Below are 12,820 nucleotides of genomic sequence, written 5' to 3' on the forward strand. Positions count from 1 at the left end.
TTGGTGTATTATCATTATGATATATAGCATTGATCCCAGGAAGCCTATTGATTTTGAGGTGCAAAGGTCAAGGTTACAGTGACATATTTTCATCTTAACCTTCTGCAGTCCTTGTAAAGGAGATTACTTCAATTTTACTTAATCTAGGCTCATATAATTTGATGTGTATGTAACTAGCATGTAATTGTATCCCAGGAAGCCAATTGATTTTGAGGTCAAAAGGTCAAGGTCACACTGTCATGTTTTCATCTTACCCTTCTGAAGTCCTTAAGGTGATATTTAGTTTAACTTATTCTAGGCTCATATAATTTGGTGTGTATGATACTAGCCTAGATCCTAGGAAACCTATTAATTTTGAGGACAAAAATCAAGGTCACACCGACATGTTTTCATCTTTAATACCCTTCTAAAATCCTTCTAAACGCGATAACTTTAATTTAACCAAGGCTCATATAATTTGGTGTGTATGATACTAGCATGGATCCCAGGAAGCCTATCGATTTTGAGGTCAAAAGGTCAAAGGTCAAGTCGCCACCTTCCACTTTTCTTGCTTGACCAATAACTCCATTTTCCATTTTACAGACGGGCGTATTATGTGCTCGCCTTAAGTAGCGACACTCGTTTTCAGCTAAGACAAAAGGGGGAGGGGTGGTGAGATATTTGTTTTATAGGATGATATTTTTACAACCTTTCTACCTTGGACCCTTGTGAATCGGATGGGAATAATGGCAATAGCCATGTCTTTGTAATTTTTAAGAAAAATTGCTTTTCCTTGACCATGGGTACTTTTCTAAATCCCTGATTCTGCATTTGGTGTTTCAATCAAATTATTTCTCCACTTTTTGTTCCCCAGAAATTGTGTGATGTGGTATGTGACCTGCAGTTAGAGGAATGCAACGTTCAACCGGTATCAACTCCAGTTACAGTGTGTGGGGATATACATGGACAGGTAAATTTCTTGGGTATATTGCATTCACAACAACAAAAGTGACTCCAATTGACCAATGTTATGATATCCATATTTTTTTTCTTATTCGAAATAGAAATCTGAGAATTTAAAATAACATACAAGTAAATTTCATTGGTCTGTGGTCGGTTTTGTTGATGTAACTGTTACATTAGATTTTCAATTAGATGATAGCTCCTTGTTGGTCATACTTTTTCCCTATCCTTTTTTTTAATCTTTTCCTTTTCTTTCCGTCCCGTAATCTTTTCTGGTCTTTACCTTCCCTGTGTCCTTCTTTTCTTCCTTTCTGTCTACCTCATCATCTCCTTTCTCCTTGCCCCTTTCTTTTTCTGCTCATCCTTTCATCAGTCCTCCTCCTCCCCATTATCCTTCTTCCCCTCTTTCGCTTCTATTCTTCACCCTTCTCCTTCATCTTCCATCCTTGCTTGCACCATCCCATCTTCATTTCCCCCCCCCCCCCCACCACATCGCATAAAATCACTTTTAGCCCTTTACTGTATGTCCAGATATTAGAGTCATCATAACTGTGTTCTCAATGATGCTAAGAAGTAAGGATTTTTTTGTTTGCATGTATACATATCATAATTATTTTGGGAGTATTCCATTTAACATTTGCTTTTCATCTTTTTCAGACAAATCCAATTTATCGTGTCTCATAATTTTTACCTAGACACCATTTGTTTTACCATATTTCATTTAGTAAGTACTTGTTCATGTATTTTTATTAATATTCTTTTCCCCATTTCACAGTTTTATGACTTGGAAGAGCTTTTCAGGACTGGTGGTCAGATCCCAGATACAAGTTATATTTTCATGGTAAGAAATTCTTTTTTTATCACTTGATTGGGGGAAACTTATCAAGACATCACTGAGCTTTATGTTATGTGGACCCGATCTCGTTATTGATCAAAGTGCATACAACAACCCCCCCCAAAAAAAAAAAAAAAAAATTAATTTCAAGATGAAAACAAAGGTTAAAAAATCATTGTTATGAAGATTTTGATAGTTTGAAAAAAAATTAGGTAAAAAAAAAGGTAAAAGATAGGTAATGGCAATTTTATGGCTATTCAAGAAAGTCATTAAATTCCATCTATTTTGCTAATGAGGACAATGAATTGCATGGACTAATCTGACCATTCTGAGGTGTTGAATTATTATTTGACTAGCCCAAACTTGGAGTTGTGTGTCTGCAGTGCTTTGCAACCAAAAGGAAATGTGATATTTCTAATGACCATTGGATTGGATAGGACTTTTACTTTGTTTGATAAATCCCATCCATTCTTTCCCTTCCAGGGTGACTTTGTAGACCGAGGTTATTACAGCTTAGAGACATTCACTAGGTTACTCACACTAAAAGCAAAATGGCCAGACCGTATTGTTCTGTTGAGAGGGAATCATGAAAGCAGACAAATTACACAAGTCTATGGATTCTATGGTAAGCCATCTTTATTCCAGAGCCTGCCAACCATTATAAAAACAAAATGTATTTATGAAAATTTGACAGGAATAAGAAGGGGTATAACAAATTATGAATTTGTAGTTGAAAGAGAAAGAAGTATCAAAAAGAGAAGGCAAAGTTGTCAGTGTCATAGAAATACATGTATTGTCATATATTAACATGTACGCAAGGGCTGAACAGAAGACATACATTTATTTCAATGAGTTAGTTTTGGATGGAGTGCTTGCTATAGCAGAGGTTGTAATTCCTGGGCCTCGTCTTACAAGAGTTGCGATTGATCCGATCAACCACAACTATGGAAAGCCAGCAACGCCCATATCTAAAATGCATGTTTGTTCAAAATATTTTCTAGATACGATACATACCCTTTAATACATTCATCTTAGTCTTGACAATTTGTTATGCTTTCTCTTTGTTAACAAAGGACATTGTGCAAATTTCTGATAGGAAAAATTATGACAATGATGGATTTCCATATAGTTGAGGTTGATCGAATCAATCGCAACTCTGTAAGACGGGGCCCAGGTGCAAATCTCGCCGGATTAGACAACATAGTTTTGAGAGGCAGACTACTGTACAAAAACAATATGGCCCTTGAAATGGTGTTGTGTTTAATCCGGCTGCATCTTTGCCTGGTAGTCCTATACCTCCCTGCAAGTATCGGCAGAGGGTGACAGTTGAATGACAATTAAAAGTAGGGTTGATTGAAAAAATACACATTTTCATGGAGAAATAATGGATTAATTAGACCAACTGGTGTTAGACCAACTATTATTAGACCAAGGAGCCGTTAGCCCTTGTAGCTTCTAATTTATTTGTAGTGAAACATGACCAATGACATGTGAAAACTCTAAACTGCTCCCTTTTTTTTCATTTTCAGATGAATGTCAGACGAAATATGGAAATGCTAATGCATGGAGGTACTGCACCAAAGTCTTTGATCTTCTCACAATCGCTGCAGTAAGTTTCAAGTGAAGAAAATTGTTTTATTGTTGATGAGGTTGCCAAATGTGATGATGTGAATATATTATTAAATTGAAGAGATGATTTTTAGTGGGAGAGAGGGGATTTGAAGATAGGGTGACTTTTGCAGTTGGAATGAAACTTACTGCATTAATTGTTGTCAAGAGACAAAATGGTGCATGAAGACAAGAAACAAACGTGAATTGAAGTTTTATATGTATGTAGTATATTTTTGAGAAGATGTAAATTCCTGTAGAACAAAAGACATCTTTATAAAATGCAACATAAAAAATTGTACATTTTGTTTACGTTGCCAATGTGAGGATCTCCAAAGCATTTAGTGATCTTAAGTTCTCAATATTCAAATCCTTTATAACTTTGTGATTAATTTAATCTTTCTTAATCATCCATTGATCTGTTTTTTCAATTTTCAAGTATTAAGTTTTGGATGCAATTCATCTGGTTTCAAGAGTGTAATTCCATAAATTTAAATTTCTAATTGTTTATTGCTCCTTTGTGTCTTTGCAAGATCATTGATGAGCAGGTTCTGTGTGTACATGGAGGTCTGTCACCAGATGTCAAGACCATCGATCAAATCAGAATGATAGAACGAGCTCAGGAAATACCTCATAAAGGAGCATTCTGTGATATCCTTTACAAACCAATTATTATACTTCTGATTAAGGGTGTATTGTTTTCTTGGGGGGGGTAGAATGAGGGAAGGGTACCCGACTTTGGAATTAATCAATTAGTCTACACCTACTTCTACTTTCCAGTGCGATGAGTGTATCTAAATTTCTTTGTCACATATACATACATGTAGTAGTATATCTCTGAGATATTTAGTGTATGTTGAGTGTCGTAGACATGTCTGAATATATCATATACAATACTCTTTACTTTGTACACTCTTGCTTCCTTTCTACAATTCATTGATAAATTGTCATGTTGGGCAGTGTTGAATGTTGATAATCCTTGACTATGTAGCATTTACATCTCGTCTGGTCAGACCCCGACAATGTGGAAACGTGGGCCATAAGTCCGAGGGGGGCAGGCTGGCTGTTTGGTTCAAAGGTTACAAATGAGGTCAGTATGCAAACAGAACTCTTATCTTAAATCATATTTCTTTTGAACAATTTGTATTGGTCATATCTGTTTTATTATTTGCTTTTTTAAATCTGATAATTTTGTTTGTATACGTGTATGATATTTTGAATAAGTAGCTATGGATTTGCAAATGAGGATCAACCTCTTTTCTAAAATAAAAATTGAGATGTCATTGGAAACTTGAAAAGTTTTATTTGATTTTTATTCTTGCAGTGTATGAATGTGCTCCAATAGATTGATGAAAAATCAGGACAGTGAAGCTTTTTTTCATAAATGATATTATCAGGATATCAAGAATAGCATCATTCATGATATTAGTCTGGGGTACTTTGTATTTGTATAACACTGCTTTCTTTGATGGAAAATGAACATTCCAGTCACTTTCATACCAATTTTATAACACATAATGTCTTTTACATTTCTCAGCATGTCATCGTTTCACTATGTAACATGCTTTTATGGAATGCAGGGTCATGCAGTTAATATTCTAGAGTTGCCAAACTTTAGGGTAGTACTTGAATTGTAAATTCATTATACAGTGCGTATCAAAAAAAGTTTACACTTAGAAAAATTCCTGTAAAATTATATATTTGTAATATCCTGAAGATTTTTCCAATTTTTAAAATTGGTACAGATCCATTTAAGCAAATGACGAATTAACTGTCGAAAAATATTTCCGCTTGAGTGAGCACCATTTTTTAAAAGTTAGTGAAAAATGATTTGCGCAGAACTTTGAAATAGTTATGCGAATAAAAGTAGACCTTGCCCAAAACACTTCGAAGAGTGCATTGCGCCCCACCCCACTCCCCCACACACCGAGGCCATCGTGACGATATTTGCTTTACACTGAGCTGTGATTTACATGAAATGGCTTAGGCTTGATTTTCATTTTGTTAATCATTGTCAAGCTTGGGAAAAGTGTGGAGAAACAAGTATTAAATGAAAAATGAAATGTAAACCCACTTTAAAATAACGATAAAAACTTAGTGAAGAAATGGCGAGATGTCTGATATAAACTTTTGTTCAGATTCAGTTATGTCCACAGATCCAGCTGGCACAAAAAGGGTAAAGTTCTGCTTACTAAGTGTTGAAATTTCAATTTGGGTGGCAAAATTGTTACAAAATGCTTGAATGTATCCGTTTTATTTCAATTGACTAAAAGTGCAAGGGAAATGTATGAGAAATGTTTCGCAGGGTAAGTTTGATTTCGCCCTTTCCCCTTGACACAGCGTGAAAACAAGCATTTCTGCGCAAACAGATTTCTGCGAGCTTTACAAAAATGGACAGTGCTCACTCAAGTGTAACATTCTGTCAAACTTTTACTTTCATTGGATAGATGAGACCCAAACCCAAGTTTATATGTGAAAAAATACCCACATGTTGTATATTTTTTAATTCCCAGGGCTTTTTCAAAGTGTAAACTTTTTTTTGATATGCACTGTATAATGCATTCCTTTGATCTTCACTTTAGAAACCATAGTTTCCCATTCTTTCAGAATTTTCCTTAAATGGGTAGTCCCTCTAAACTCGAGTATATTTGCATAAACATAGTATCAAATTACAAGACAGCAGCAAAAAATATGATATAAATGAAATGGGAAAAAAAAGAAATATTTATGAATAGATAAGAGTATGAAATTAAACAAGAACGCCGTTAATGCATAATCAAGATGAAATTTCAAAAAATTCCCAGGCATTAAATATCCATACATTTCTTTTTTATCCCTAGTTTGTTCACATCAACAACCTGAAGCTAATATGTCGAGCTCACCAGCTTGTGCAAGAAGGATACAAGTACATGTTTGACGACAAGCTAGTAACAGTGTGGAGTGCCCCCAACTATTGCTACCGCTGCGGAAACATCGCATCGATACTCGCGTTCAACGACGCCACCACCCGAGAAGCCAAACTATTCCGTAATGTTCCCGATAGTGAACGTGTGATTCCGGCTAGGACGACAACGCCGTATTTCCTCTGATCCTATACTAATCACATAAAGACTGTCTGAACCAGAGAATGTTGCATATTTCACATCATCTTTGGAATTAAATACAAAATCACCTGCACATATAATTGTGGGTGGATCGGCTCCTTATTCCCCTCAATAAATTAGTAATGTACTTTGCTCGAATGCATGTGGTGTCAAACTTCATAGTAAAACTGCAAATGAATTAATTTATATTTTGGTCTTTCTTAACCATCAATTTGATAAGGAATTAAAACTATGCTTCTGTGTATTTTTAGATATAGACTTGATGAAGAATTGTATGTAAAAGAAACAGGTACCTGTATGTAGATAATGAGAAAAAATTGCCTTTTTAGAACTGGATGGAATAAAGGATATTAAGTTCAGGTGTGGATTCATTTTTTTTTAATTAAGAAAGGATGAATATTTGTTGGTGTAAATCTTCTCATTTGAATACATCTTGATGATGTTCATTCACACATTTCACATTTTCAGTGTCTGCTTTTCGCTTTTTATGTTTACCAAGAAGTATTTATGAAAATCGCTGTTTTCTGTTATTCCGTCTCTCCCATTCAATCACCAGTATATCACTATTTATGAATTTTTAACATTATCTTTGATACTGTTTTTAGTGCCAGATTTAAGTGAATCAGAATAGTAAGATGTTTTTAATGGGCAATTTCCATTCGTAAAAATGTACATGCAAGGATGATCTTAATAAGCCATTTCATTTAGCGATTAAATGCTAACCTTTTTGTTACCGGGCCCTAATTAGAATCTTGTGTGGAAACTCCCCAGCATGACCCTCTTGAGGACAACATCACCTTCAAGAGAAACAATTCCTAATTCTAAGAAGAAATTTTCCCTATCTCTGTCCGGGGGAATTGTCTAGATCGAGTGTAGGTGTGAAAAATAATAATGTTTGTGATGTCATGCTTGTAATGTTTGGTGTAATTCATGTGTTTCATATTACATGAGATGCCTACTTTTCCTTTTGGGTCTGCATCTTTTCCCTAGATACCACATACTGCAAATGACAATTTTCACTAAACCATCAATCCCAATCGAAGGCAAGAATTTGGATTGGTAAGGAGAACTACAAGTGAGATTCTAGGATAAAACTGTGGTGTCGATTGTTTTTGTCGTCACTTTGAGAGAGAAACATGGTGTTTAATGCGTAGTGTTGAGTACACTCTCGGGATTGACGCAAATGATTGAAGTCACAGTATGGGCGCAACCGGCATGCATGTATTAAGAAACACATATATTACTCTACCATACAAGGTCTGGGTCCTCCTTGATCTGTTATTTCAATTCTTGATTATTTTTTACTGAGCTTCTTTATGTATATTGTATAAATGAATAGTGAAGAGATATCAGTTATAATGTATCTGTGTCTCTTAATTATTTTGTAAATGACTGTAAATAATATTGTGTAGTGCATGTTCTTAAATTAAAAAAAAAATGTAAATGGATAAAGATCCACTGAGTGTTTCTAGTACACCAAAAGACTATTAATGTTCTCTTTAAGGCTGACATTGGGCTTTAGGCTGGCCTCAAGGACAATTATGTCGCATTGACATTGTCCTTGACCTCTGGCAGTCAGTCCTTGGCTTTGGTTTTCAGGCCTGGTGCATAACACTGACCGAAACCCAATATTTACCCCCTCCCCCGAAAACAAAAACATAAAATCATGTACTTGTAGATGAAAATGCAGCTTGTAACCCCTACCATGTCATTGCGATAAATCTTGACACAGTATTTGAGTTTTGAATACATTTTAATCTTTGTAATGTCAGAATTGCTTGAAAGTTTTCCATCATTTAGACCCCATATTGTCAATGTTATATTGCATGTGATATATTTTCCCAATTTCAGTCATTGTTAGCCAAAAAGCTAATCTATATCTATTGGGGAAATGCATTACTTTAATCATCTTTAAATATTTATGTGATAAGTTATAAAGCTATCTGAAAACCTTAACCACTTTATTTTTAAAGCATCTTCAAATGTCTATCCGTTTGTTTTTAAAAGTGTGTGTATTTCCATTTCATGTCTATTTGACATTATTTTTATGTTTTGATTCAAAGCCAATATTTGTTTTATATTTGTGTTGATTTTAGATCAGTGAGATGATGAAGAGTCATTTCAAGTTGAATCAATTTATGATCAGTATTAGATTCTTCAAAAGGGCAACATCCTGTCATTTCCAAACACCTAATTTATTGTGTAAGAATGCTTTATTAATTCTCAAATAATAATTAAAAAAAAGCTTAACAAAAAATATTCTCTTGAGGTTTGTGGAAGTTGATAAATATCCACCCCCCCCCCAAAAAAAAAATACAAACAGGGGTGTGGGAGTTCAGATTTGTAGCTGAATTCAGATTTTTTTTTTTCAATTTCAGCTTATTTTTGGCTCTCCACTACAAAAAGTATGGGAGTTCTTTGTATTTCAGACTTTTTCAACACTCTTTCTTCAGGTTTTTTTTCCAGATCCTGTTTTTTTTTTTGGGGGGGGGGAGTGGTATCCACTCACACCCCTGTACAAACTATTAAAATGATGGATTGAAAAACATTTATTTGATTTTGCCATTCTGTTGCCAATTTGAAAACAAAATCAATGAAAGCTCATGTGATGGATAAAAAAAGGGTGGGGGTGTCTTGTTGAGCCAAATTTTGTCCTTGCATAGTATTAAATTTAGGGATCTAAAAAGTCAGAATTTATGCAAACTTTTGAAGCTATATTATGTACATGTACTTGGCATGTGGTCACATTACAGGAGTGAGGTGTGTATACTGCATTACCAAAGAGCTTTGTAGTTAATAACAAAAATGTATCAAGTTTATGTGTATAAGTCAAAGCCATATCATATAAGTGAAGTTGCTGAATCCATATCATATGAAAGTGAAGTTATGATAACCATGTCATATGTGGAGTTGTCTAAACCATGTCATATGAAAGTGAAGTTGTCAAAACCATATCATATGAAAGTGTCATGTGAAAGTGGAGTTGTCAAAACCATGTCATATGAAAGTGGAGTTGTCAAAACCATGTCATGTGAAAGTGGAGTTGTCAAATCCATATCATATGAAAGTGGAGTTGTCAAAACCATATCATATGAAAGTGGAGTTGTCAAAACTATGTCATGTGAAAGTGGAGATGTCAAATCCATGTCATATGAAAGTGGAGTTGTCAAAACCATGTCATGTGAAAGTGGAGTTGTCAAATCCATATCATATGAAAGTGGAGTTGTCAAAACCATGTCGTGTTGAAAGTGGAGTTGTCAAAACCATGTCATGTGAAAGTGGGGTTGTCAAAATCATATCATATAAAAGTGGAGTTGTCAAAACCATATCATATGAAAGTGGAGTTGTCAAAACCATGTCATATGAAAGTGGAGTTGTCAAAACCATGTCATGTGAAAGTGGAGTTGTCAAAACCATGTCATATGAAAGTGTGGTTGTCAAAATCATATCATATGAAAGTGGAGTTGTCAAAACCATGTCATATGAAAGTGTGGTTGTCAAAACCATATCATATGAAAGTGGAGTTGTCAAAACCATGTCATGTGAAAGTGGAGTTGTCAAAACCATATCATATGAAAGTGGAGTTGTCAAAACCATGTCATGTGAAAGTGTGGTTGTCAAAATCATATCATGTGAAAGTGGAGTTGTCAAAACCATGTCATGTGAAAGTGTGGTTGTCAAAATCATATCATATGAAAGTGGAGTTGTCAAAACCATGTCATATGAAAGTGGAGTTGTCAAAACCATATCATATGAAAGTGGAGTTGTCAAAACCATGTCATATGAAAGTGGAGTTGTCAAAACCATGTCATGTGAAAGTGGAGATGTCAAATCCATGTCATATGAAAGTGGAGTTGTCAAAACCATGTCATATGAAAGTGGAGTTGTCAAAACCATGTCATGTGAAAGTGGAGTTGTCAAAACCATATCATGTGAAAGTGGAGTTGTCAAAACCATATCATATAAAAGTGGAGTTGTCAAATCCATATCATATGAAAGTGAAGTTGTCAAAACCATATCATATGAAAGTGGAGTTGTCAAAACCATGTCATGTGAAAGTGGAGTTGTCAAAACCATATCATATGAAAGTGGGGTTGTCAAAACCATGTCATGTGAAAGTGGGGTTGTCAAATCCATATCATGTGAAAGTGGAGATGTCAAAACCATATCATATGAAAGTGGAGTTGTCAAAACCATGTCATATGAAAGTGGAGTTGTCAAAACCATGTCATATGAAAGTGGAGTTGTCAAAACCATGTCATGTGAAAGTGGGGTTGTCAAAATTATATCATATGAAAGTGGAGTTGTCAAAACCATATCACATGAAAGTGGAGTTGTCAAAACCATATCATATGAAAGTGGAGTTGTCAAAACCATGTCATGTGAAAGTGGAGTTGTCAAAACCATGTCATATGAAAGTGGGGTTGTCAAAACCATGTCATATGAAAGTGGAGTTGTCAAAACCATGTCATGTGAAAGTGGAGTTGTCAAAACCATGTCATGTGAAAGTGGAGATGTCAAAACCATATCATATGAAAGTGGAGTTGTCAAAACCATGTCATATGAAAGTGGAGTTGTCAAAACCATGTCATGTGAAAGTGGAGTTGTCAAAACCATGTCATATGAAAGTGGAGTTGTCAAAACCATATCATATGAAAGTGGAGTTGTCAAAACCATGTCATGTGAAAGTGGAGTTGTCAAAACCATATCATATGAAAGTGGAGTTGTCAAAACCATGTCATGTGAAAGTGTGGTTGTCAAAATCATATCATGTGAAAGTGGAGTTGTCAAAACCATGTCATGTGAAAGTGGAGTTGTCAAAACCATGTCATATGAAAGTGGAGTTGTCAAAACCATATCATATGAAAGTGGAGTTGTCAAAACCATGTCATGTGAAAGTGGAGTTGTCAAAACCATATCATATGAAAGTGGAGTTGTCAAAACCATGTCATGTGAAAGTGTGGTTGTCAAAATCATATCATATGAAAGTGGGGTTGTCAAAACCATGTCATATGAAAGTGTGGTTGTCAAAACCATATCATATGAAAGTGGAGTTGTCAAAACCATGTCATGTGAAAGTGGAGTTGTCAAAACCATATCATATGAAAGTGGAGTTGTCAAAACCATGTCATGTGAAAGTGTGGTTGTCAAAATCATATCATGTGAAAGTGGAGTTGTCAAAACCATGTCATGTGAAAGTGTGGTTGTCAAAATCATATCATATGAAAGTGGAGTTGTCAAAACCATGTCATATGAAAGTGGAGTTGTCAAAACCATATCATATGAAAGTGGAGTTGTCAAAACCATGTCATATGAAAGTGGAGTTGTCAAAACCATGTCATGTGAAAGTGGAGATGTCAAATCCATGTCATATGAAAGTGGAGTTGTCAAAACCATGTCATATGAAAGTGGAGTTGTCAAAACCATGTCATGTGAAAGTGGAGATGTCAAATCCATGTCATATGAAAGTGGAGTTGTCAAAACCATATCATATAAAAGTGGAGTTGTCAAATCCATATCATATGAAAGTGAAGTTGTCAAAACCATATCATATGAAAGTGGAGTTGTCAAAACCATGTCATGTGAAAGTGGAGTTGTCAAAACCATATCATATGAAAGTGGGGTTGTCAAAACCATGTCATGTGAAAGTGGGGTTGTCAAAACCATGTCATGTGAAAGTGGAGTTGTCAAAACCATGTCATGTGAAAGTGGAGATGTCAAAACCATATCATATGAAAGTGGAGTTGTCAAAACCATGTCATATGAAAGTGGAGTTGTCAAAACCATGTCATATGAAAGTGGAGTTGTCAAAACCATGTCATGTGAAAGTGGGGTTGTCAAAATTATATCATATGAAAGTGGAGTTGTCAAAACCATATCACATGAAAGTGGAGTTGTCAAAACCATATCATATGAAAGTGGAGTTGTCAAAACCATGTCATGTGAAAGTGGAGTTGTCAAAACCATGTCATGTGAAAGTGGAGTTGTCAAAACCATGTCATGTGAAAGTGGAGATGTCAAAACCATATCATATGAAAGTGGAGTTGTCAAAACCATGTCATATGAAAGTGGAGTTGTCAAAACCATGTCATATGAAAGTGGAGTTGTCAAAACCATATCATATGAAAGTGGAGTTGTCAAAACCATGTCATATGAAAGTGGAGTTGTCAAAACCATATCATATGAAAGTGGAGATGTCAAAACCATGTCATGTGAAAGTGGAGTTGTCAAAACCATATCATATGAAAGTGGAGTTGTCAAAACCATATCATATGAAAGTGGAGTTGTCAAAACCATGTCATATGAAAGTGGAGTTGTCAAAACCATATCA

At 35.1% G+C, this 12,820-nt stretch overlaps 1 protein-coding gene across 1 annotated transcript; it reads left to right on the forward strand.

The window, feature by feature from the left end:
• The first annotated feature begins 857 nt into the window (after positions 1 to 857).
• Positions 858 to 9,390, forward strand: LOC129277933 (serine/threonine-protein phosphatase 6 catalytic subunit). Its single transcript, XM_064110070.1, has 7 exons — positions 858 to 949; positions 1,718 to 1,783; positions 2,261 to 2,402; positions 3,307 to 3,386; positions 3,919 to 4,036; positions 4,384 to 4,475; positions 6,226 to 9,390. Exons 2-7 carry the CDS (start codon positions 1,781 to 1,783, stop codon positions 6,472 to 6,474), a joined length of 684 nt encoding a protein of 227 aa, XP_063966140.1. The 5' UTR covers positions 858 to 949; positions 1,718 to 1,780; the 3' UTR covers positions 6,475 to 9,390.
• The last annotated feature ends 3,430 nt before the right edge of the window (positions 9,391 to 12,820 follow it).

Source organism: Lytechinus pictus, chromosome 15 (assembly GCF_037042905.1).
Source record: "Lytechinus pictus isolate F3 Inbred chromosome 15, Lp3.0, whole genome shotgun sequence".
In the NCBI taxonomy this organism is placed as follows: Eukaryota; Metazoa; Echinodermata; class Echinoidea; order Temnopleuroida; family Toxopneustidae; genus Lytechinus; species Lytechinus pictus.

Coding starts and splice junctions, on each gene's coding strand:
- LOC129277933 (XM_064110070.1), top strand. Junction 2,403..3,306: donor ACAAGTCTATGGATTCTATG/GTAAGCCATCTT, acceptor TTTCATTTTCAG/ATGAATGTCAGACGAAATAT. Junction 4,037..4,383: donor TCATAAAGGAGCATTCTGTG/ATATCCTTTACA, acceptor TGTAGCATTTAC/ATCTCGTCTGGTCAGACCCC.